Source organism: Phyllobates terribilis, unplaced genomic scaffold, assembly GCF_046119375.1.
Source record: "Phyllobates terribilis strain yellow unplaced genomic scaffold, ASM4611937v1 Scaffold_1__5_contigs__length_1240528914, whole genome shotgun sequence".
Lineage (NCBI taxonomy): Eukaryota > Metazoa > Chordata > Amphibia > Anura > Dendrobatidae > Phyllobates > Phyllobates terribilis.
The window spans coordinates 1,129,074,956-1,129,101,724 of record NW_027362761.1 but is presented as its reverse complement, the minus strand read 5'-3'; the positions used below and the strand labels follow the sequence as shown (position 1 = coordinate 1,129,101,724).

At 46.0% G+C, this 26,769-nt stretch overlaps 1 protein-coding gene across 4 annotated transcripts in view; it reads right to left on the bottom strand.

Moving 5' to 3' along the window:
- LOC141161763 (uncharacterized) overlaps window positions 1–26,769 on the bottom strand; it is a 647,860-nt gene that overhangs the window by 157,897 nt on the left and 463,194 nt on the right. For all 4 annotated transcript variants that reach the window (XM_073647070.1, XM_073647060.1, XM_073647089.1 and 1 more), the window contains 3 exons: window positions 18,831–18,953; window positions 17,586–17,687; window positions 1,661–1,755 (listed from right to left, as the gene is read on the bottom strand). In XM_073647070.1, coding sequence (XP_073503171.1) covers window positions 1,661–1,755; window positions 17,586–17,687; window positions 18,831–18,953 — 320 coding nt within the window. The remainder of the gene's footprint in view (window positions 1–1,660; window positions 1,756–17,585; window positions 17,688–18,830; window positions 18,954–26,769) is intronic.

Sequence of the window (26,769 nt, the reverse complement as noted above, 5' to 3'; positions counted from 1 at the left end):
CTGGTATACTGCATTTCAATGCGTTATGCCTGTCAGTTCTGCACTGACAGAAGACTCTTAGACCATTCTCTGAGAATGGTCTAACAGGCTTTCTGTAGCTAGGTGACTAAGGGGTCATCATGATGACCTTGGGTTGCCATGACAATGATCGGGCCCTCGCGATGATGTCTCAGGGGCATTAATCGGATGGGAGGAGCCTCTTCCATCTCCCAACCTCTTAAATGTTGCAATCTCAGCATTTAGGGGGTTAAACAGCGAAAAGCGGTGTGGGCACCACTCCTGGCTGTGAGACGCAGGTCTCGGCTAGCATGTAAGTTGAGCTCCCAGCGGTGAGCGTATAGCTCCTGTGCCTGCACGATTACCATGATGTACCCATACGTCAAAGGTCGGGAACACCTTCCCTACTATGACGTATGGGTACATCAAAGATTAAGGAGTCAATAGAGTCAAAAATTCAAGAAAAAAGTTTTCTTTTTTTACATTTTTTTTTTAACTAGCTAAAAAAAAATTGACTCATTTATGTTTTCAAACATATAGTTCAATGATGAATTATGTGAATATCGTCCAAACTATTTTTTTGAGATTTTCCAAGATTTGAAAAAGGCTCTGCTTTCTTGCATTTTGTTATAAAAAAAAACATTGCTCCCTTTGCCCATGGGCTGTAGCACTGCAGTTCAGCAACTTAAAGAGAATATGTCAGCAGGTTTTGCTATGTAATCTGAGAGCAGCGTAATGTAAAGGCAGAGACTGATTCCAGCTATATGTCACTTAATAGACTTTTTTTTCAATGAAATCAGCATTATATCAGCTGAAAATTATCATTACTTCAATATACAATTGGGGGAGGAAGGTTGAACTTGATGGACCCAAGTCTTTATTCAACCTACGTTACTATGTATGTTATTTGGTGTCTCGTGCCTCCTGGTCTACTTATTCTGTGTAACCACTCCTCCAACATTGATTGGCTGCTTTCTCTGTCCACTGTATTAACAGAAAGATACCAATCAATGGTGTGGGCAGGGTTATCAGTAGCTCAGCATTTGAGCTCTGCTAAATCTGCACCTGAGAAAAATGTGATTCTATAATAACAACTGCACCTAGTAACCTAACTGACACATCGCAGGAATTAGGGTCTCAGCCCCTACATCATGCTGCTGTCAGATTACCACTATCACCAGTATATTACTATGCAGTGTGTAACTGTACTTTCAGATGACTTTTTAGAATAATCTATGTCAGTAATTGAAAAATAAAATAATTTCTGTATTCTGTATTTTCAGCTATTTTCTAATGAGCATCAGAAACCTCAGCAGTTTCTCATTGTGTCTCTATGCTTCTGTTTCCTTCAAGCTTTTCCTCTTCCCGTGTCCATAGACTTCTATAGTCAGTAGGTGTCATTTGATTCCTCCCCGAAAATAGATAGATTTATGCATTTTCTGAGACTGAATAATCAGTGCAGGAGACAAGAAGTCACTGATAAGTTGGGGTTGAGGTTTATATATTTAAGATATATTGCAAAGATCTAATTCTGTGCTTGTATTATTGATTTATTTAAAAAAATATTGAAAGTGTACACACTGTTTAAGCTGTAATACAAAAAAGCAAATCATTCTTCTCATCCAGGATAAAGAAAAAAACAAGAAAAATCTCTTAACCTTACCAGCCCAGTGCGCACTGCAAGGAATTTCCAACTGTTGCTGTCCTCAGCTTTTTTTTGTCTCTCAGTTCCTCTGTAAATAGCGTGATTGCATTTTGCTGCAAAAAAATTACATATTTTCAGAGATCTATATTTCAAAGACACTTGTTGTCCAGCAACAGCAAAAAGTGATGTATTTATTTTCCGAGAACGGTACCATCTTTACATGGAATATGACCTACTTTTCTAATCCTGGGCATTATTTTTTAAGGATAGTAGTCAAAACTAGAGATGAGTGAACATGTTTGAAAAACTATCGCCAATTTCAAATTCGACACAAACATTGCACATTTGGATTCGTGATCGGACACATGAGCATTTTTACTTAAAATCGGCAAAATTTGGTAAAAGTGCAGGAAATTATTGCATTTCCTCTACAGTATTTTTAGCACTTTGGCTAGGATGGGGGGACGTGTTTGATGAGGGGGGGGGGGGAGAGGTCAGAGCAGCGGCGTGCTTGTAATCTATTTTTTTCCCCCTAACTTTATGTGTGCAAATTGCAGCTTGCCAATCAGGGCGCAGGAACCATCCACAATTGGCTGCTGAAATCACATGTCCCTCTCTAAATAAAGAGCAGACATGATGTTTTAACGCCATTTTGTGACTAAAACAGATCAGAGAGGATTCTCCTGGTCTGCTCCTGGATAATGAGAGATTTTAGCTAGTAAGCTAGGTGGTAGCTTCTAAGTCAGATAGTTTAGATAGCTAGTGTCTTGTGTGGCTGTAAAATCGACCTTCCAGCAGATTTTTTTTTCTTGTGCCATTAGTGAGGTCCAAACAAAGAAAGCAGGGAACGTGTCATGTCTGTTGTGCACTGCTTCTATTGTACTTCATGCACGAGTACACCTTTAAAAACCTAATTTTGTCTGCTACAAACGTGAGACAGCACACCATATCTCAGCTTCTCATTTTGTGTCGGTGAAATTCAGCTGTATGCAGAGCTTGTGCAGAGTAAAAAAATCTATTTTTTCTGCTACTAACGTGATACAGCATGCCACATCTCAGTTTGAAATTGTTTGGAGCATATATTCTATGTTATACTGGCCTCATCCACAGTAAAAAAAATAATTTCTTCTGTTACTAATGTGGCACCCCAGGAGTCCGGTTGCCACATTGGCATTACCTCCCTCAAAGGGGGTGATGCCATGCCTGGAAGCAAGGAGGGGTCCCCTTATCAGGTAACACGAGCACCCAACACATTTCCTGGCTCCAGACCAGAAGGGGAAGCTCTAACTCTGTTTCAGGGGAGCTTCCCCTTTAAATTGGAGCCAGAGGCGGGGGTTAGAAAAGTCATTTGGAGACGGGAGAGAGACAAGGGAGAACCTGGGGAGGGGAGCTGTGACCAAGCTTGCCTCAGGGGAAAGGGCCAGAAACCGGACACCGGAGTCCGTGCTTGTTCGGGTACTGAAGTCCCGGCAGCTAAATCTGGAGGGCAGGAGACTGCAGGTCTCCTGGCCCCAACAAACACCCGGCTTCCCAGCAGCATACTAGAGCCCGGAGCCACCACAAAGGAGCAACACCTGAAAAAGGTTCGAGCTGCCTGCTATATGGGTGAGGATTTAATGATTACTTAGGAAAGAGGGCCGCAGCATAGCTCTAGGCAGCAGGGCCAAAGATGACAGCGCAGAAGGAAGGCCTACAACTCCACCTGGCGAGGTGGATCCCCAAATGCTTCCAGGCTGCCCGGATCTCCATTACCTTCTATTACCAGTGCCCCGGTCTAAACCATCAAACCTCAAGTAAAGGTAGAGGAAACCGCCATTCTTGTGTCGTCTGGTCATTATCTGTACCCTCAGTTCTGCACCCCAACATCCACAATCCCCTACATAAACCGTACCCGCAGCCCTGGGGCCCCGCTCTACCAGTGGGGAGCAAATCCATCCCAGCTGCGTCACCAATGGCCCCAGCAGTCTCTTTCAGCAGCGGCGGCCACCTATAGCCGCATACCACTGATAGCGTCACAAAACTTTTCCCCTAAACAAACTGTCCTTTTTATTGACTGCCTAGGGCCCCAGACCGGGCCACGCCCCTGTGACAATCCCAAGGAATCGACCGACCTGGTGGCGGGTACCCCATGGTCCTAGGGGCGCGTCATTTTTGGTGTCACGAACAGGATTGTCGTAGTCCGGTATAACCGGGTACTGTGTGCCATAGACTTTGTTGAACTGTATAATCGGGTAATTTGACATCAGCCGGGGGGGGCCCGATCCGGAACCACCGGGTAAGCGATCCCTCTCGCCTGCAGAGCAGCAGACTGCTATGCCAGCAGAAACCCAGGACCTGGCTGAGGTTCACTAAGGGGGTAGGAAGATGCGCAACCTAGAAGAGGATTCAGCTGCAGGCACAGCCGCAGCAACTCTAATGCCTTTATCCACACCGTATATCCCCGGGGCGGCGTGGTTGCCTCAGTACTCAGGGGAGTCGCACACCCTGAGCGAATTTGAGGAGAAACTGCATACTTTGTTCAAAGTGTACCCCCTGTCTGAGGAGCAAAAAGTCAGCATTCTTATAGGCCAGCTAATCGGTGCAGCCCAGAGGGAGGTGAAGTCCTGGCCCGGGCAGGGACAAAAGAACTGTTAAGCAAATTCTGGCCAGGTTGAAGGATACCTTTGACACCCGCACAGCAGCGGAGATTAAAATGAAGTTCTACGGGTGCAAACAAAGGATGCAGGACAGTGTACGGGACTATGCTCTAAACCTGCAGGAGGCGATGCGGGCCATTAAACAGGTGGACCCCGACAGTGTGCGAGACGAGGACAGATTGCTAACCGAACAGTTTATTGAGTCTAACCCTCACCGGACACAGCTGCGCATTATGGCTCTGCAAAACCCTGATCTAGACTTTGCACAATTTAAAGACCGGGCCATCCGGGTGCTGCGAGAATCAACCCCAAGTGGCACTGCACCCCTCCGGCGCCCAGCTATCACATACCACCAGGAGGTGGCGTCCTTTTCCCCGGCACCTGTGGAGGCTGACGTGCAGACCTTAGATAGTGACCACTCTGCAGACCTATGCCTTCAGGTCCAGGAGCTGACCAAAAGTGTGGCTACACTAACCAAAACTGTGCAGGCCATGCAAGTGTCTCCAAAGGAAAGGATCCAGCTGGCTTCCAGTCCAGATGATGTCTTGTGGTGACGGCAGAGAAGAATTCCACCGACCAGAGGGAGAGACAGCGATCGCTACGACCAGAATGGACAACACATCTGCCGCCGCTGTCAAAAAGCGGGTTACATCGCAACATTCTGCGATTTAAACGAGCAACCCCTGGGGCAGAGGGTCAACCCCCAGGACTAAGACGACCAGGCCCACAAAGCTGGCGAGACAAGTACGTGGGAGGACGGCTGGTCCTGCCTGTCGTGCTTGATGGCATCCCGATGAACGTGTTACTGGACACCGGTTCACAGGTGACAATGATGCCATATATCCTTTTTAAATGGTACTGGGCTGATTCAGACATTACCCGCAGTCCAGATGAACACTTTAACATCTTTGCCAGCAATGGTCAACCCTTGCCTCATGTGGGGTATAAAGAGGTGACCATAAAGGTTGGCCGAGTAGAATTGCCATCACAAGGGTTGATTATTGTAGATATTGATCGCCGAGAAAGCCATCCTATGATAACCTTAGGCACCAATGTGATAGAAAATTGTCTTTGGGAAATTATTGTTTTGTTGCAACAGGTCGCAGAGACTGCCAGTTCTAGTCAGCAGCGAGTTCTGCAGAAGGAGATCAAAGCCCTGATGCAGAGACAACAGGTAGAGCTGTCTGGTGGAAAAGTCGGCAGTGTCAGAGTGAGTGATCTATTCCCCATTGCAATACCCCCTAGGAGTGAAATGTTAATATGGTGTCAGGCAGCAATAGGTCTCAGGGGGTCAAGATTATCAGGCCCTGGTAGAACCCGTGTACTCTGATAGTAGGCCCACCATCTTGACGGCCAGGGGAGTAGTCGATGTCCGCAAGGGGAGAGTACCGATACGCATCCTGAATTGTGGGGAGAAATAGGTCCATTTACCCCGGTATGCCACCCTTGCTAAACTGTTCACTGTCAGTAACAACGCAATAAAGGCAGTGGAAACCTTGCCTCCATCCGAACAGGCGAAGGACAATGGCTCCAAGGGACAGATGGAGGATTAGTGTCAGAAGCTACAAGTAGGCACTGACTACAGCCCTTTGCATGAAAAGCATGGGGTGTACCGGGTGGTCCAAGAATATGAGCGAGTCTTTAGCAAACACCCACTAGACTTTGGTCAGGTAAAAGGGGTACAACATCATATCCCCACAGGAGATCATCCGACCCATTAAAGAGAGGTACCGGCCTGTACCCCCAGCTTACTATCAATGTGCCAAGGGAATGTTACGGGAGATGAAGGAAGCTGGGGTGATCAGAGATAGTTGTAGCCCCTGGACAGCTCCATTAGTCCTCGTTAGAAAGAAAGATGGTACAATGAGGATGTGTGTTGATTATAGGCAGATTAACCGCATTACACATAAAGACGCCTAGCCATTACCCAGAATTGAGGAATCATTAGCTGCACTGAGATCCGCTAACTATTTCTTCACTTTAGATCTCACCAGTGGGTATTGGCGGGTTCCTGTGGCAGAGGCGGGCAGAGAGAAGGCCGCGTTTACAACACCAATGGGCCTCTGCGAGTTCAACTGCATGCCATTCGGGCTCTGCAATGCCCCGGGAACATTCCAGTGGTTAATTAAGTGTTGCTAGGACATAAAAACTTTGAAACCGTTCTGCTGTACCTGGACGACGTAATCGTCTACTCAAAGACGTACGAAGACCACCTGGAGGACCTGGCCAAGGTGTTCGAGGCCTTATCCAGTTTTGGCCTGAAAGTAAAGCCGTCCAAGTGCCACCTGTTGAAGCTCAAGATGCAGTACCTAGGCCATGTGGTAAGCGCCGAAGGTGTAGCACCAGACCCTAAAAAAGTCACCGTGATAAAGGACTGGCCAAGACCCTCTACTATCAAGCAAGTGCAACAGTTCCTCGGGCTGTTAGGCTACTACATGAGATTCATCAAGGATTCATCAAGGGTTTCACCAAGATAGCGGCACCCATGCAAGACCTCTTTGTGGGCCAGTCCAAGAAGGCGAAGAACCCGAATCCTCAGTTCGAGTGGGGTAAAAAAGAAGAAGAATCCTTCACTCGGCTGAAGGTGGCTCTTACGGGAGACGAAGTCCTAGCCTACCCCGACTATGGCCAACCGTTTATACTCTATACGGATGCCAGCAACGTGGGATTGGGAGCGGTGCTGTCCCAGGTACAGCAAGGCAGAGAGAGAGTGATTGCCTACGCCAGCAGGAAGTTCCATCCCACGGAAAGGAACCATGGCAACTATAGTTCCTTTAAGTTGGAGTTTCTAGCTATAGTCTGGGCTGTAACGGAACGCTTCAAACACTACCTGGCTTCAGTGAAGTTTACCATTTTCACAGACAATAATCCGCTGACCCACCTTGAAACGGCGAAGCTAGGTGCGCCGGAGCAGCAATGGGTGGCCTGGCTGTCCAACTATGAGTTTACCATCAAGTATCGGGCGGGGCAGAAAAATGTTAATGCTGATGCGCTGTCCAGGATGCCCGATTTGCCAGATGGGGGAGAAGACCTGGAAGAGCTGAAGGAGATAGAGCTACCGGCTTTTCATCGTCACGGGGTAACCCAGTGCTCCCACTGTGTGAGGGACAAGTGCTCCACCAACAGAGAGGCCACGTTTAACCCATTGCCCCACCATGGATGGGCAGAGACACAGGTTAGCGACCCAGCTGTCCGCCTAGTAAAGGAGTTGCTGACACAAGCCGACTCGCACCCTGGTCCAGATGATCCACAGGAGACCCAACAGTTGTGGAAGGAGAAGGGCAAACTGTTCATCTACGAGGGAAAGTTGTGTCGGAGAAGCATCAACTGCCGGACACACAAACTGGTCTGGCAGGTGGTAGTCCCGAAGCGGGAATGCCCAATGGTCTTAGAGGAGTACCACGATGGAGCAGGACATTTCGGGTGGAAGAAGTTGGAAGTCCTGCTACGTGAGCGGTTCTACTGGGTTGGCATGAGGTAAGCAATCGAGAGATGGTGTCAAGAATGTGGTCCATGCAACCTGAGATGGAAACACCGTGATAGCCAGAGGGTTCCCCTGCAGCCCATAGTCACCAAACAACCACTTGAACTGGTAGCCTTGGACCACGTGAAGCTAGTCCCAAGCCAGTCAGGCTATGTCTACGCTCTCACCATAGTAGACCACTACTCCCGATTCCTGGTAGTAGTGCCAGTGAAGGATCAGACTGCTAAAACTGCAGCCAAAGCATTTCAACAACACTTTTGTCGCCCGCATGGTTACCCTGAATGAGTGCTTACCGACCAAGGCACAGTCTTTGAAGCAGAAGTGTTTCAGGAATTCTGTAACTTGTACGGCTGCAAGAAAATATGGACGACGCCTTATCATCCCCAGACCAACGGGTTATGCGAGAAAATGAACCAGGTAGTAATAGACCTGTTGAATACGCTGCCCCTTGAAGAGCGTAGTCTGTGGCCAGAGAAATTACCGGATTTGGTAGACCTATGTAACCACATCTCGGTGAATTCCACCAACTGTACACCCGCCTACCTTATGAGGGCAAGACCTGGCAAGTCACCCATTGACTTAGACATGGGAGTTTTAACACCTGAGACGACATCACCAGATGCAGACTTGGATACAGAGCAGCAGCAACAATACTGCAAGGTGCAAGAATGTGTAGAGAGAAGTTTGTCCCAGGCGAGACAGAGGCAGGAAAGAACTTATAATCAGCACACACCTGCAGTTCCCTTGTCACCTGGAGAACAGGTACGCAAAAGGAAGAGACGAGTTCACAAATTAGACGATCAGTGGGAGGTTCAGCCATACACAGTCTTACCTTCAAATTTTGACAACACCAAGGTATGCCTCATCAGTAAAGATGGATGAGAGACTTCGGCGGCAGTCTCAAGAGACCACCTAAAGATATGCCTTGATCAATTGAGATACCAAGAGGAAGACCAAAACAGCCCCCAGCACACAGAAAAGGTGGAAGAGACGGTCCAAACCATCCTTGGAGAATTTCCCCGGTCTTGGACGCAGGTGGACCAAGCAATCTTGGTACCTGTCCTGACCTTTCCCCAAGTAGCCTTAGCAGAAGCCACAGAGACTCTAGAACAGCTGGCCCCAGTAACAGATGCCACAACCACAGTGGAACAAGTGAATCTACCCCCTGCTAGTGGCGAATCTGTCTGTCCCATGGTGAGTTTAGGAGTTCGCAGAAGGCAATCTGGTATACCAGTACTACGTAGGTCCACAAGTAGCATAGTGAATAGTGCACCCACCACACCAGCGGCAGACACTAGAGACCCGGGTAGGCCATTAGCAATAACTGTACTGCGTAGATCAACCCGTAGTACCAGAGGTCAGCTCCCTGCCCGTTATAGGGACTAAGGAGTAATAAGATAATAGTGTATAGTATATAATTGCAACCGTTAAGCATGAGAGCCTACAGAGACTTCCTGTAAGAACTTTTAAGCAATCGTGAGTGTATATAGTTATTATACTTATGGACAAATGGACCACAGGACTAGATATGGTCAGAACAATATTGAGTAAAGTTAATTGTTAGCCTTGATAATAAACCACAGGCGTGGCCAAAAACCGACAGAGTGCCCTGAAGCCACACCCAGGAACGATACACAAAGTGGGTTAAGGCAGTTTCCACCAAACAATCTTCAGGTAACCGGAAAAAGACAATTCCCGGATAGCGGCATAAGGAATAAGCGCCGCAATGACAGCTCCCAATTTTTTGTTGTTGTTGTTCTGTAATTTTTGCCTTTTTGAGAATTGTAAATTTTTAGTAATATGAATCGTTATTGTTCTAATTGTTTAACTCTAAAGGTGTCCTCAGTTCGGGAGTACTGAATTTAACTAGGGGGGAATGTGGTACCCAAGGAGTCCGGTTGCCACATTGGCATTACCTCCCTCACTGGGGGTGATGCCATGCCTGGAAGCAAGGAGGGGTCCCCTTATCAGGTAACACCAGCATCCAACACATTTCCTGGCTCCAGACCAGAAGGGGGAGCTCTAACCCGGTTTCAGGGGAGCTTCCCCTTTAAATCGGAGCCCGGAGGCGGGGGTTAGAAAAGTCAGTTGGAATTAGAAAAGTCAGTTGGAGACGGGAGTGAGACGAAGGAGAACCTGGGGAGGGGAGAAGTGACCAAGCTCGTCCCAGAGGAAAGCGCCAGAAACCGGACACCGGAGACAACGGTTGTTCGGGTACTGAAGTTCTGGCAGCTAAATCTGGAGGGCAGGAGATTGCAGGTCTCCTGGCCCCACTAAACACCCGGCGGCTCAGCAGCATTCTAGAGCCCGGAGCCGCCACGAAGGAGCGACACCTCAAAAAGGCTCGAGCTGCCTGCCATATGGGTGAGGATTTAACGATTACTCAGGAAAGAGGGCCACAGTATAGCTTTAGGCAGCAGGGCGAAAGAGGACAGCGCAGAAGGAAGGCCTACAACTCCACCTGGCGAGGTGGATTCTAAATTGCTTCCAGGCTGTCCGGATCTCCATTGCCTTTTACCAGTGCCCTGGTCTGCACCATCAAGCCTCAAGTAAAGGCAGAGGAAACCGCCATTCTTGTGTCGTCTGGTCATTATCTGCACGCTCCGTCCTGCACCCCAACATCCACAATCCCCTACACAAACCATACCAGTAGCCCCGCTCTACCAGTGGGGAGCAAATCCATCCCAGCTGCATCACCAATGGCCCCAGCGGTCTCTTTCAGCAGCGGCGGCCACCTATACCCGCATACCACTGGTGGCGTCACAAAACGTTTCCCCTAAACAAACTGTCCTTTTTATTGACCGCCTAGAGCCCCGGACCAGGTCACGCCCCTGTGACAATCCCAAGGAATCGACCGACCCGGTGGCGAGTACCCCATGGTCCTAGGGGCACGTCACTAACGTGATACAGCAGGGGAGATCTCAGTTTGAAATAGTTTGGAGCATATATTCTATTGTATAAAGGCTTAATCCACAGTAAAAAAATAATTTCTTCTGTTATTAACGTGATACTGCAGGCCAGATGTCAGTTTGAAATTTTTGGGTACTGATATTGTTCTCCATACAGGGGTACTTTGTTGTCTTATTACTGTGATACATACTGCAGACCACATTTCAGCTTGTAATTTTCTGGTGCTGAGATTCTTCTGTATACAGGCCTTGTCCACAGTAAAAAAAAATCTAATTTCTTCTGTTACTAACGTGATACAGCAGGCCATATCTCTGCTTGTAATTTTTTGGTGCTGATATTGTTCTCCATTCAGGGGTTCACATGACTTAATCTCAATATTTGCTGCTACTACAGTGTTACACAAACTAGGCCACGTTTGAGCTTTTAATTCTTTGGTGCTGATATTCTTCTCCATACTGGGGTTGACATGATAAAATATACTGTAAATTTGCTCTGTTACTACTGTGCTACAAAACGTAAGCCACATCTGAGGTTGTGATTCTTTTGCGCTGAGATTCTTCTGTATCCCAGGCTCAAAAATCTATTTTTTTATGTTACTACTGTGTATATATACTATACACAGTAGTATGTACTGTGCTATATAAAGCAAGCCACATTTTATCTTTTAAAGCGTAACTGTCCACAGGATTGTGCTCAGTAAACCATCACCTCTTCCTCCTCCTTGTCTTCCATTTGTTCCTCCCGTGGCAACTGCCTGTGAGACGACAAACCAGAACTTAGAGATATTATTAACTCTTCCGCATCCTCCTCTGCTTCCTCCTCTTCCCCTGGGACCAGCACCTCCTCCATTCAAAATGAGCTCCAGCATGTAGATGACTGGAATAGTGATGCTGATGATGGCATCGTCAGCACTAACCATCTTAGTAGCCAGTTTGAAAATGTGCAATAGGGTGCAGAGGTCCTTCATCTGTGTCCACTCCACAAGTTTGATTTGTACCACATCCATACTGTGTTTGCCCAGGCTATACGACATGAGATACTGCGTCAGGGCTCTTCGCTGCTGCCAGTCGCTGCAACATGTGTAGAGTTGAATTACACCATGTCGGCACATTGCATATCAACCAGTTTACCGGTAGGCCGAAAGTTCTCTGCAGTAACGTAAATCGATGACCTGCGGGTTGCGAATGGTGGAAGTGAGCACACAGCGACCGTGGTTTCTGCAGCAGCACATCCAGGCCGGGATAGTGGCGGAGAAATTGCTGTACCATTAGGTTGAGGATGCGAGCCATGCAAGGCATATGTGTGAGGTTGCCCCGGCGTATGGCCGCCACCAGGTTTGCACCGTTACTGCACACGGCCTTACCTGGCTCCAGGTTCAATGGAAACAGCCATTGCTCAAGCTCAGCATGGATAGCTGTCCACAACTCTTGATCAGTTTGACTGCGATATCCAAGGCATATTCATTTAAATACTGTCTGATTGCGGTAAGCCATGGCTGCGCAGTACAGAGGTGGGGGGGATTCTATCTGCACTGTTGGAACGCATGTCTAGTGGTTTAGTTCTCCATCTCCTGGTGTGTAGTAGTTTAGTTCTCCAACCTTAGCTGTTTAGTAGGTTAGTTCTCCAACCCCTGTTGTCTATTAGTTTGGTTCTCCATATTCTGGTGTGTATTTGTTTTGTTCTCCAACCGTAAGGGGTTTAGTAGTTTAGTTCTCCAGCCCCTGTTGTCTAGTAGTTTAGTTCTCCATCACCTGGTGGGTAGTGGTTTAGTTCTCTATCCCCATGCGCCCTGCAAGCCTCGGGGATTCCAAGACTTCTGGAGCAGCCCATTTCCCACCTGCCCCTACAGCTACCAGAGTCACCCAGTGCCCAGTCAGCAAGACGTAACGCCCCTGGCCATACTTGCTTGTCCAGGTGTTAGTGGTGAAATGCACCCTGTCAGACCTAGAATTTTTCAAGGAACGGGTGATGTTGTATGCAACATGCTGGTGTAGTGCAGGCACGGCTTTCTTAGAGAAGTAATGGCGAATGGGTAACTGTCATTGGGGAACTGCGACGGCCATCAGCTTTCAGAAACCGTCTCTATCTACCAGATGGAAAGGCAGCATCCCCGTTGCCAACAGATTGGAGATGATGAAGTTCAAGCTCTTTGCTTTGACATGTGTAGGAGGAAACAATCTTTACATGACAACAACTGTGGGATTGAGGGCTGGCTGCTGTGCTGAGATAGGGTGGAGTAGGGTGAACATGAAAAGCTGCTGTACTGTGAGAGAGGTGCAAATGGAGATGTTACGGTGGATTGAGAAAGATGGGTTGTTTCAGTGTCTGAGATCAATCAAAACAGCATGCATGTCCACCTCCGTAATAGCTGACGGGTTCTCATTCACGCCGACTGTAGCGGTTAAACAAGTGGAAGTTCTGCGGCTGGAGACCTGTGTGAGAACACTTGCCACGGTGACGGAGGAGGAAGAAGCTGAAGATGTGGTTGATGGGGCGGCCGGTGAGGCCCGCTAGTCTGCATTTTACCACAGTGAGATTCTCAGATTAATGCATGTTGATCATGTATGTTCCAATTCATGCATGTAGTAGTCAAATGATTGCATTTTTTTTAATCTACTTTGTCGTATTTAACAAAGTTGGCAGATAACGTGAGTTGTGTCATTTTTTGCGGTTTTAAAAAAGACCCAGGCTAGGCAACTGCAGACCCATGAATGCTGCTGGTCACTGCCAGAGTTGGGACTGAGGATGCAGTGCTTGTCGTGGTTGCATAACTCCATGTCTGTGAGGGAAACCGCAATGTATACTCCTCGTATTCCTCCTCTGTTGAGCTACTCAGTTGCATGCCTCTGTTTTCACACCAAGTGGAATCTACTACCTCATCGTCATCCTCTCTGTTCTCCCACTCCTCGCTCTCTAAGTCACCCTCCTCCTCTTCTTGCCCTGACAGCACAGTACAGTCTGCCTGTGCCTCATGTATCTGAGTCTCATAAGGATCACCCAGGGGTTAACATCTGGTGACGAGGGTTTGGATTCTGCTCGGACCGTAGTTTGTCTGACCAGGAATCAAACTGAAAAAAATTTTGAGCATCACTGCACAAGCTTTCCTCCTCTTGCGTCTGTGAATCTTTGGATCAGACCTCTGGTGCCCCAGAATAGAACGTGTGAACAGCTCTGCAGACTCAGTCAGTTGGGTGATTGGAGAGTTGTGACACGGGGATGGGGGGAAATAAGGGTAATTGGGTTGTCACCTCTGAAGACTGTACTGTGTGGGATGTTAAGGTGATGAAGAGGAGCAGAGGCTACTTGATGCAGAGCTGCCATCTACTGGAGCACATGTTTTATCTGGCCCTCATTTACTAAGTGTACTGCTGTGCGGCTGCCAAAGAAAGGTAGTGAAGTAGCCCATCCAGTAACAGAAGTTGTCAAAATGCTGCGCAATTGCTCACTGCAGCAAAACAAACCTACTTTTCATCTCTCATATCATACCTGTCTCACAACCCTAAACAGCTATTCAGTACTTTCAATTCTCTCCTCCATCCACCAGCTCCCCCTCATTCTCATCTCAGCTGAAGACTTTGCCTCATTCTTCAAGCAGATGATTAACAACGTAAGGCAAAGCTTTTGCTTAAGATCCCCACAGCCCCTCCTCATAACTACTCAACTCTCCTCCTCCAAAACCAGCTTCTTTCCCATCACACAAGATCAACTGTCATCTTTACTCTCCAAATCATATCTCATCACCTGCGAACTTACTTGACCCAATACCATCCCACCACATTACAAACCTTACCACAGTCTTCATCCCAAGCCTAACCCACGTCTTCAACCTGTCACTAACTGTTGTCTTCCCTTCATGCTTCAAACATACCTTGATCACACCCACCCTCAAAAAGCCCTCCCTTGACCCATACTCTGTGCCTAGCTATCACCCCATCTCACTTCTGCCCTATGACTCAAAACTACTCGAAAAACACGTCCATTTTGAACTGTCCTCCCACCTCTCCTCCTGCTCCTTCTTTGACCACTTACAATCTGGCTTCCGACCGCACCATTCCACTGAAACTGCCCTGACTAAAGTCACCAACGACCTACTAACCGCCAAATCCCAGCGACACTAGTTTGCTAGTTTGTCCTCCTCCTCCTGGACCTGACATCTTCCTTCGACACAGTAGACTATTCACTGTTATTAAAGAGTTTCTGATCTCTTGGCATTACAGACTTGGCCCTTTCTTGGATTTCCTCGTACCTAACAGACAGGACATTCAGTGTCTCCCCCTCACATACCACCTCCTCTTCTTGCCTCCTATGTGTCGGTGTCCCCCAAGGTTCAGTTCTAGGATTCCTGCTCTTCTCCATCTACACCTTCGGCCTGTGATAGCTCAGAGTCTCACGGCTTTCAGCATCACCTCTGATGCTGATGACACACAGATCTACCTCTCTGGACCTGATGTCACCTCCTATTAACCAGAATCCCACAAAGTGTATCTACTATTTCATCTTTCTTCTCTGCTAGATTTCTAAAACTTAACATGGATAAAACCGAATTCATCATCTTTCCACCATCTCATTCATTCCTCCAACTGACCTATCCATCAAAGTCAATGGCGGCCCACTCTCCCCAGTCCCGCAGGCTTGACTCTGATCTCTCCTTCAAACGTCAGATCCAAGCCCTTTCCACTTGCTGCTGACTCCAACTCCAAAATATCTCTGGGATCCACACATTTCTCAACCATGAATCTACAAAAACACTAGTGTATGCCCTCATCATTTCTCGTCTCGACTACTGCAACCTTCTGCTCTGTGGCCTCCCTTCTGCCACTCTCACACCCCTCCAATCTATCCTAAACTCCGCTGGCTGACTAATCCACCTGTCACCCTGCTATTCCCCGACTTCTCCCCTCTGTCAATCTCTGCGCTGGCTCCCTGTTGCCAGAGACTCCAGTTTAAAATCCTAACTTTGGCATATAAAGACATCCAAAACCTGTCTCCTCCACACATCTGTGACCTAGTCTCCCTGTACTTACCTGCACGCAACCTCCCATCCTCACAAGATCTCCTTCTCTACTTCTTTCTTATCTCTTCTTACCATAATCGCACACAAGATTTGTCCCATGCATCTCCCCTACTCTCTACCCCAACACATCAGACTCTTGCCTACCTTGGAAACCTTCAAAAGAAGCAGAAGACCCACCTCTTCCAACAAGCGTACAACCTGCAGTAACCCTCGCTTCACCATACTTCTGCACGACCAGCTGGACCCTGACCTACTCTATCCTCATCCATCCCTTGTAGATTGTTTGTGTGCCCTCACAGGCAGGGTCCTCTCTCCTCCTGTACTAGTCGGTGACCCCTTTTCACATGTAAAGCGCTATGAAATAAATGGCCCTATAATAATAAATAATAATAATTATACTACTTGTACTCTGGGTCAATTGATGCCATTTTCCTGGGGTCTGCCCCTAATTTGATCTGTTTTGGCAGCTTTTGGGCCCGTTTGAAGGTGTTGTGTATGCGTTTGGTGTGGCCTCTCTTTGAATCAAATGAGGTTCGGCAAATTATTTGGCGAATAATGGGAAGTTTGCCTAGCTGGAATGAAACAAAACATTGAAAGGTTCACTCATCTATAGTCAAAACCTCAAACGATGATTTCTACAATGTTTTTTTTTTCTGCAAAGTATATCACTATTTATTTAGAACATTTATAAACATATACACTATGTGTACAAAAGTATTGAGATGCACCTCTTAATCATTGAATTCAGGTTTCTCAATCAGTCACATCACCCCTGGTGTATAGAATCCAGTTCCTTGCCCCTGGTGTATAACATCTGACCCCTCACCTCCCCCCATATATAATATCCAGCTCCTCCCTCGTGGTGTATAACATTCAGCCCCTCAACTCCAGTTTATAATATCCAGCCCTCGCCCCCCGGTGTATCACATCCGGCCCCTCACTCCCTGATATATCACTACCAAACCCTCACCCCCCCGGGGTATAACATCTGTCCCTAGCTCCCGGTGTATAACATCTGGCCCATCGCCCCACGGTGTATAACCTCTGGCTCCTAGGCCCCCCAGTGTATAACATCCGGCCCCATGGCCGTGCCGTCTGCCTTTACTAACATGTGACAGAGTGGCTGTTGATGCAGAGGTCACTGATACCAGCGCAGTCCTGTAATAGGAGCCACCGGTGTAACAAGTCAGGTCATGGCATTTCTTCATCCTGAGTCTTCCCTTGTGAGTGATATTATTGAGAAGTGGAAGGAACCGCAGCAACTCAGCCACGAAGTGGAGACCACATAACGTTACAGAATGGAGTCACCGAGTGCTGAGGAGCAGAGGGCAGAAACGTCACCAACGATTCTCTGACTCCATAACTGCAGAGTTCAGACCTCCTCTGGTATTAACATCAGCACAAAAAGCAGATGCATCCAAATACTATATCACCAAGCACAATGGTAAGCATCAGATGGAGGTGTGTAAAATATGCGTCCACTGGAGCAGTGGAAATGTGTTCTGTGGAGTGACAAATCATGATTATATATATGGCATTTTAATGGAAAAGTCTGGGTTTATTATACTATTGAGATTGTTGTTAAGCATTTATCTTAAGCCCCTCTAGTTCCGGTGAAGGAAAATCTTAATGTTTAAGCTCAAGACATTTTGGTCAACTGTAGTCTCCAACTTTGTGGAAACAATTAGGGTAAGGCTTTTTTCTGTTCCCCATGACAGTGCCCAGTACACAAAGCAAAGTCCATAAATACATAGTAGTGGGCATTTGGTGTGGAAGAACGTGACCAGCTGCTTGGAACCCTAACATCAACCCCATCCAAAACCTTAGGAATTAACTAGACTGGAGCATGTGAGCCCGGCCCTCTCCCTCTTGCATTGTGGTAACAAAACAAAACTATACCTTGTACTCATCCAGATAATTGCGCATCTTTTTTATAAGGTCATGAAAAATGATGGATATTTCTTCATCTAAATGACCAAACAGTTGGCTGTACAGGTTCATCTAAATATTTGTAATACACTGTTAGTAAGATATAAGAACACCATAATTATGTAACTAATTAATACAAATTTTTAAGGAGTTGTTCTAACCATAAAATTAGCATGGGAGCCTAACACACTGCATCCTAATAGTGTATAATTGAGACCATTGAGAGAATCAGACCAGAAAGTATTTGGCACATGATTGCAAGTATGAAAATCACATATGGAAGGGGATCACATGAAAAGTGGGGAAACAGCCGAATCCTAACAGTCAATACATTACACACTCTTAGTAGTCAGGGTGTTAAACTCACTCACAAACTTTATACATGCCCTGGACAATCCCTTTAATGCAAACCTCAACTTCTAGAATTTGTTATTGCAGCCCCTTTATTCTATCTACTGGGTCACTGTTTACAGTCTTACACAGATGCCAAAATATGATGGGTCTTTAAAATGTAAAAAGTCAAAACTGGAGACACACTTTTAAATGCATTTGTAATTTCAACTGACATTTCAAAATAAATGGTCACATACATGAATAAAAACACTATTTCTGACCATTATATTAAATGTATCCTGAAGTTTTCACCTCTGCATGTCCCATATCTAATTGTCTGCTGTCTCTGAGCTAGTAGGTTGGGTATGACTGCTGTTTTGTCCCCCATACACAGCACACACAGACATGAGAGAATCGTGCTCTCTTGTCTGTATGTAGCACATACAAGCAGCAGCATGGAGGACATCATACAGCAGTGCTGAGCAGTGTAGCTCTGAATCCAGCTTTGGAGTAAGAGTCATTCTTAATAGATAACCGTAGCACCATTTCTCTTCTTCTCTCTCTCCACTCCTCCTCCCCTCTCCATAGATTACAGTAGGCAACCGTAATCTGATACCTCAGTGAACTGCTGTTCTGTCTTGTTTTGACCAACATGGATTTCAGCTGCGTTCAGAGTGAATGAAGAGTCAAAGGAGGAAGTGGAGAAAAGCATATTTATCTTATAAGATATAAAACAATTACTTGTACTTAATACAAAGTTTGTTGAAATGACATTGACCATTTACAGGCAGTAATCATTACGTATCATTACGTGATACATACGTGATACATAAATATAAATAAAAACAATTTATGTGAATACACTCAGACTGAAATGATTACCTTGAAACATGAATGCCTGCCACTGTACTGTGGGTTGAAAAATCGTGTTTCAGTAACTGAATTTCTTATGGTAACCAAATTTGCTTTGGCAGGTTCAGCAACTTTTTCCATTGTGATTTTTAACTGAAATCAAATAAAATGTAAGTTTATACTGGTCTTTAGAAACAATGAAAGAATCTTTTAAATTTTGGTTTTACCAGAATCGTCAAATTTTTACCCCAAATTTGATTCACAGTGAATAGATATGCTGCCAATTGCAAAAATTCCAAAGTCTCCAACTGCTCGGAAAACTTGTAGTAACACTCGGTGGTCTTTTTCTTAATGCAAAAACACCTTAGTAATGTCAAAGTAACCTCTTAAAGAAGCACTCCTCCCATCAAAGTTTTTCTCCCCTTAATATATTGCAGTCATCATATTATATTGCACTGTGTACATAGGCGGATTATAATGAGGGCAATTTGGGCTACCGCCCGGGGGCCCATGGCCAGATTGCCCTCATTATAATATGTGCGGTGCCGGCACCAATGCAGCACATACCGGCAGGCAAAGGGGGAGGGGGCTGCACGGCCGCTACTTCTTCTTCGGCCGGGCCAGCACTGCACCTGTTAACTTCCCTGTGTGCTGGCCCGGCCGCGTCACAGCTAGGAGACAGGGCCCTGTGCGCGGCCGTGTCTGCTAGTATGACGACACGCAGTGTGCGCCCTGCACTGCTACACCAGAGAGGAGCTGGACGACGGGAGCCGAGCCGGGGGATGGTGAGTGAGTGTGTGAGTGTGTGAGCGAGTGTGTGTGAGTGTGCAGGCAGATATCATCGTGTGATGTCTGTTTATATGTATTTTTGTGTTTCAAATGTGTTTATGTGTGTATGTATATGTCTGTATATGTTTGTGTGTGTGCGTGACTGCGTGAGGCCTCCCTCTGTCTCTGGGGGGGCGCCGTGCGGCCTCCCGCTGTATCTGGGGGGGGCGCCGTGTGGCTTCCCGCTGTGTATAGATGCTACGTGCGGCCCTCAGCTGTATATAGATGGCGCCGTGCGGCCTCCCGCTGTGTATAGATGGCGCCGTGCGGCCTCCCGCTGTGTATGGATGGTGCCATGCGGCCTCCCGCTGTGTATGGATGGCGCCGTGCGGCCTCCCGCTGTGTGTGGATGGCGCCGTGCGTCCTCCCGCTGTGTATAGATGGCTACGTGCGGCCTCCCGCTGTGTATAGATGGCTACGTGCGGCCTCCCGCTGAGTATAGATGGCTACGTGCGGCCTCCCGCTGTGTATAGATGGCTACGTGCGGCCTCCCGCTGTGTATAGATGGCTACGTGCGGCCTCCCGCTGTGTATAGATGGCTACGTGTGGCCTCCCGCTGTGTATAGGAGGATTGTGGCAGCTCATATTGTGTGTAGGGTCTCATACTGTATATAGGGGATGTCAGCATATGTAATTGTGCTCAATATTAAGTCATACAATTAATGTAAAAAAAACTATTATAATTAATATTGTGCCACATTAATTTCACGTGAACTATCACATGATCTATCACAGGGGTTCATGTGACATGCCACGTGATACATCAGGTGTGTGTGTGGGGGGGGGCCCGCTCCTTCTAAACTGCCCGGGGTCCTTGCTACTCTTAATCCACCCCCTGACTGTGTACTTACAATTGCTCATTTTGCCTTTCTATCCTGTTAATTCTTCTGTTTTCCATTAAGTTTATGACATCATGTGATTAACTAGCTGAATTATTCTAAGCTCTACACTGTGTTCCAAATTATTATGCAAAAAGTGTTTAGGAGTGATAAGGTAAGATTTTTTTTGTTGGTCAGTTAAACTCATTGATGGTGATGTGTGTCAGGGCTCTTTATATCACTGTAAGCAATTGCAGACACCTGTGCTAATTAGTTTGGCAGGTGTGTCCAATGAAAGGCAAGACTACTTAAGAAGGCTGTCCCACATTATTAAGCAGCCTACATTTTCTGCCAAAATGGGAAAGAAAAAGGATGTGTCAGCTGCTGAGAAGCAAGAAATTGTGGAGTGTTTAGGTCAAGGCATGACTACAATCAACATTGCCAAGACACTTCATCCTGATCATCGCACAATCAAGAAGTATGTAGCTGATTCACAGTACACACGTGTGCGTGCTGATAAGGGAAAATTGAGGACTCTTTCCTACAGGCAATTACGTCAGGTTAAAAGAGCAGCGGCAAAAAAGCCTTGTCATAGCAGCAGACAAGTTTTTGAAGCTGCTGGTGCCTCCAACGTCCCCCGAACAACAAGATGCAGGGTCCTTCAGAGGTTTGCCGCTGTGCGTAAGCCATCCTCTCAACCTCCTCTATCCACTGCACACAAGCAGAAACGGCTCCAGTGGGCCAAACAATACATGAAGACTGACTTCAAAACTGTTTTGTTCACCGATGAGTGCCGTGCAACGCTCGATGTTCCAGATGGATGGAGTGGAGGATGGCTGGTTGATGGACACTCCATGCAAACACGGCTACGGCGCCAACAAGGAGGAGGTGGAGTAATGTTTTGGGCTGGAATCATAAGGAGAGAGATTGTCGGCCCCTTTAGGATCCCTGAAGGGGTAAAGATGAACTCCATAATGTATGTTGAGTTTCTCAAACAGCACTTCCTGCCATGGCTCAAGAAGAAGAACCGTGCATTCCGCAGCAAGATCATTTTGATGCATGATAATGCACCGTCTCATGCTGCACATAACACATCTGCATCTCTGGCTGCTATGGGCATAAAAGGGGACAAACTTATGGTGTGGCCCCCATGCTCCCCTGACCTCAACCCCATTGAGAACCTCTGGAGCATCATCAAAAGGAGTGTTTATGATGGCAGGAGGCAGTTCACATCTAAGCAGCAGCTCTGGGAGGGTATTCTGTCCTCATGCAAAACAATTGAAGCAGAAACCATCCAAAACCTGACAAATTCAATGGACGAGAGAGTTCAGAAGCTCCTTTCGAACAAGGGGTCCTATGTGCAAATGTAACATCACCTAGAATAAAGTTTTGAGTTGAAAACTGTTAGATTTCAGTTTGTAATAACCTGCTAATGCTTATAATTTAAAAAATGACCATTTTTTTTGTTCTTTATTAAAATGAAAAGGTTGAAAACTTTGCTGTGCATAATAATTTGGAACATGCATTTTGAGTGCAGTTTGAGTGTTGTTTTTTTTTAAATATACTGTTATCATAGGCAGTTTGTACAAAAACCTTTCAATTGTTCTCTAATAGTTATTTGACTGGAAAATTACAATGACTGCAATTCATATAGGTAATTTTGGAAAATCTGAGAAAATATTATTTGCATAATAATTTGGAACACAGTGTATGTAGAAACAAGAGGTCAAATTTGTCTGCACAAGTCATGAGTCACTGCAAAAGCCCCTGGCAGGGCAAGGAGCGGAGCAGCTGGGACAGACAGAAGTTGAAGAGGGGGGATGATAAATGCAGGGACAAGAGAATTACGTTTTCTACATAGAGCAGAGAAAAGAGCTGAATTAGCTTGGTAGAAAGGCAGAATGAGCAATTGTAAGTACACATTGCCGTATAATGATGATTGCAATGTATTAAGAGGATAAAAGCTTCACTGGGAGGAGTCCTTCTTTAATATAAACGGTAGTAACCAACAGCTCGTATATTAACACACTGGACTGAGCAATGCTAAAATACTTGATTCAATATTTATAGAGAAAGGCATCATTTAATCATTCATTAAACAAACTACCAAGTTTCCAAGTTTAGTATTGGGGCGGGCATATCATTGGTGCAACCAGTGCAGCCACACAGGGGCCCAAGAGGTAAGGGGGAACATTTCTACCTCTAAAGCAGGTAAAATTGTGCATTATGTTGAGCTATTGGACTGCAAAGGGCCCATATATTGCACAGGGACCTTTTCTGTTTGTGTCCACCAGTGTTCAGTATTGTATAGAAGCATAGGTAATTCTGTGTACTAGGATCAGATTATTTTTACATGTAGCTGAAAAGTGGGCCTCTGTTACTTGTGTGCTCTTGCCACTCCAGACAACCCAGTGTCCCAGCAGCTTTCTGCAGTTGTCAGATCAGCAGGAAATTGGAATTAGGCTATGTGCCCACGTTGCATTTATGAAGCAGAAAATTTCTGCTGCATAAATGCAAGTCCTCTCCCGGAAAAACGCATGCGGAATTCCGCACGCGTTTATCGCGCATTTTTCGCGCATTTTTCGCGCGTTTTCCACATGCGGAATTGCCTTGCGTTTTTTATGCATTGGACAAAGGCAATTCCGCTTGCGGAAACGCAAAATTAAATGACATGCTGCGGATTTTTGAACGCGGCATAAACGCTGCGGAAAAATCCGCAGCATGTGCATAGAACTTGCGGAATCCCATTGGGGACCATGGGGTGCGGATATACATGCGTTTTTCAAGCGTTTACGCTGCGGAAATTCCGCAGCATATACGCTTGAAAAATGCTACGTGGGCACACAGCCTTTGAGACACTAAACAAACATTATTTACAACACTAGTTGCACTAGGTGGCGCAGGTTATCTAAGATTTTTTTCATATTGAACTCAATTGAATCTATACAAATCTCCCCCTATAACTTGCAGGTATCCAAAAAGTTAATATTTAACTTTATTGTTTATGAGGTCTGATCTCTATAAAAACATATTCTAAAATTATTCAGCACATGCAAATTAAGTTATTTGGACAATTCAGCCCTATAACGATCAGGACTACTGAGTATTACAACATTAACCAATTAACTATCTCATAGAAACATGAAGATTAGGTGTTAACCTACAATTGGAACAGGATATTTGATATCAACCCCCAACAATTTTACTGTAGGCTGTCACTGATATTACCATAAACCCTTTGTTCAAGTTTTAACCCTGAAACAACTCTAGATCTGTAATGATGGTAACAAAAATTATTTTACAAACTGAGCTACAAGTTGAAAGCTTGCAATATCAGAGAAATGTGAAAGCCTTAAAAAGGACCTTTCAACATATTAAACTGGTTATCTCATGATAATGGGCTACACAGCTCAATAAAACATAATTTTTCTTAATTTCTTTCTCTTCTCTGTTGCAGAGATATTGGCTTGTAGGCTATAGGGTGCATAATATGCTAATTTCTCCTTCCACCAAGGAGGCATCAACAGAGATTCTCCTCTGGGGGCATTTGATTTTTCTCTGGTATGACTGTTAACAGGTACGACGATGCAGCGGCACTATAAATAAAGTTGTTATTTATAAACAATTTACAGGTTTAGGAAGACAAGGTGCAATATCAAGAAAATGACAATATGTATATTAATGACAATGCAAACAATACAGCACAATTCCTGTACTATCTTCTGTCCTAGTTGTTAACATCTGTCCCCAATTTTGGCCCCGATGCCCTGAATACTGCCCTATAAAATAATAAACCTGGCGCTACTGCACTAAGAAGTGCAACACCGATAGGCTAGTCATCGACCAGATATTATGCTTTATCACCATACTGCCAAATAAAAAGTGGAATAAAACACGAAGGAAAAGACGAAAGTGAAAAAAAATGGTATTGCTGAAAATGTCATCTTGTCCCGCAAAAAATAAGTTGCCATAGAGCTCCATCAGTAGAAAAATAAAAAAGTTATAGCTCTCAGATTAAAGCAATACAAGAATAATTATTTTCTCTATAAAATAGTTTTTATTGTGTAAAAGAGCCAAAACATGAAAAACAATATAAGTGTGCTATCGCTGCCATCGTACTGAACCAAAAAATAAAGCTGCCGTATCACTTTTACCATACGCAGATTGGAATAAAAAACAAACAAAAAACAATTCCTGAATTCCTGGTTTTTGTTTATTCTGCTCCCCAAAAATCAGAATAGAAAGCGATTAAAAAATGTCACGTGTCTGAAAATGGTACCAATAAAAACGTCAACTCGTTCCACAAAAAACAAGCCCTAACATGACTCAGTCAGAAAAAATATGGAAAATATGGAAAAATTATAACTAGCAAAATATGGGGATGTAAAAACTTGTCATGCAATAAAAAGCGTCTTTTAGTGTGTGACAGCTGCGAAACAAGCAAACTATATGTAACATCCCTGGCGGCGTGCTTGCATGGCTTACCACCTCCCACCATGCAAGACCGCAATCTTACCTATCAGTCCAGGCTGCACACTTTGCTCCAGTACATGCTGTGTGCATGTCTCTTGTCTGATTGCTTAGGGCGGCAGCACTGGCACTTCCTGATTCTTAAGGCTACTGTGTGCACACTCCTAATGCGTACCCAGCGTATTGCTGTGAGTCATTGGATACTTAAACCCCCTCCACCCAGTAGGAGGTGCCTGAGCAACACTTTCTATCAGTGTGCTCCTTGCTTCTGAGTTGCCAGGCCTTGTCCTGTATCTAGCCTGTTTCCGCCACCCTGGGGGCTGTATACCCAGGCCTGTTATCTGTGACTTTTAGTCCGTTTCCGCCACCCTCGGGGCTGAGTACCCAGGCTCGTTCCAGTGTCAGTTCCTGTCTGAACTGTCTCCTAGTCTGTTACCTATTTGTCTCTATGTCTGAACCTTCCCTTTTCCTGCAGTGTCTGAACCTGCACCTAACTCCAACTCGTTGTCTCTGTACTTCTGTTTGTAAGTTTAGTGTCCACTTGCTACTTCATTGTAAGTACCTTGTGTGTATCTGGTTCTGCTTGTCCCATTTACCTGCCTCCGTATCTACCGCCTGTGTTCTAACCATCTTCCTGTATTTTCCAGTCTGTTCCATGTGAACAGAGCCCTGTCCTGTCTGCCTGCACTTTCTGCCCTGTTCTGCTTGCTCACCGCACCTGCGGTTTCGCTCTGCCCCGCTTGCTCACCGCACCTGCGGTTTCGCTCTGCCCTGCTTGCTCACCGCACCTGCGGTTTTGCTCTGCCCTTCTTGCTCACCGCACCTGTGGTTTCGCTCTGCTCTGCCTTGTCCACCGCACCTGCAGTTTCACTCTGCTCTGCTTGTCTACCGCATCTGCGGCTCTGTTCCTGTATCCCAGTCTGTATTGGTCGTTATCCAGCCTGCGCTCCTACCATCTGCCTGTCTGCATGCCAGCCATGCCTGCCAGTACCCCCGTTTGCACACCAGCCGTGCTTGCCAGTACCCCCGTTTGCACACCAGCCGTGCTTGCCAGTACCCATCTGTCCATACCAGCTGTGCTTGCCAGTACCCACCTGTCTGTATGCCAGCCTAATCTGCCTGTTCCTGCATTCCCCGGTGTGGGTCAACAGCCATGACCGGGGTCTGAACTGGAGTAGCACCTGGTCCCTCTGCTCGGTTCCTCCCTGGTTCACGGAGTCAATTGAGCCGCCGTGCGACTTTGGTCGGATCGGGTTGATACTTAGTTACGCCCCTCCAGGCACTCCTCAGTTCATGGTCCAGTGGGATCACTAATCATGCTCATGCCAGTCTGTCCGGGCATGTGCGTAACACTATATAAATTTGGTATCACTGTAATCGCACCGACCCAAAGAATAAAGTTGCCTAATCACTTATATCGCACAAGGAATGGCATAAAAAATAAATAAAACTAATTCTTGACCTACTACCGATTTTTTTTCATTCTGTCTCCCAAAGATCGCAGTAAGGCTTGGCTCACATTTATCCTTCACTGAGCGCTTAGTTTACATGTAAATCTCTAAAATACGTGATTCAGGTGGAGCCCCTGGCGGAATATTCCCTGTAATGAGGCAGATGGAGGCACTGTGAACTGTCTGGCCTTTGACTTGGTGTCCATCTTTTTAAAAGTGCATAAAAGCACGGTCGGCCACAGTTTTGTGCACTTCTGAAAAGGACAACACTGAACAGAAGCCAGACGGAGTCCAGAGTAGCAAATTTTGGGGTCCATTTTCTTCTGTTACCCTGGTGAGAATTTGAGGCTAAAAGAACATTTTTGTATTATAGTAACATAGTCTTCCTTCAACCTTAAAAAG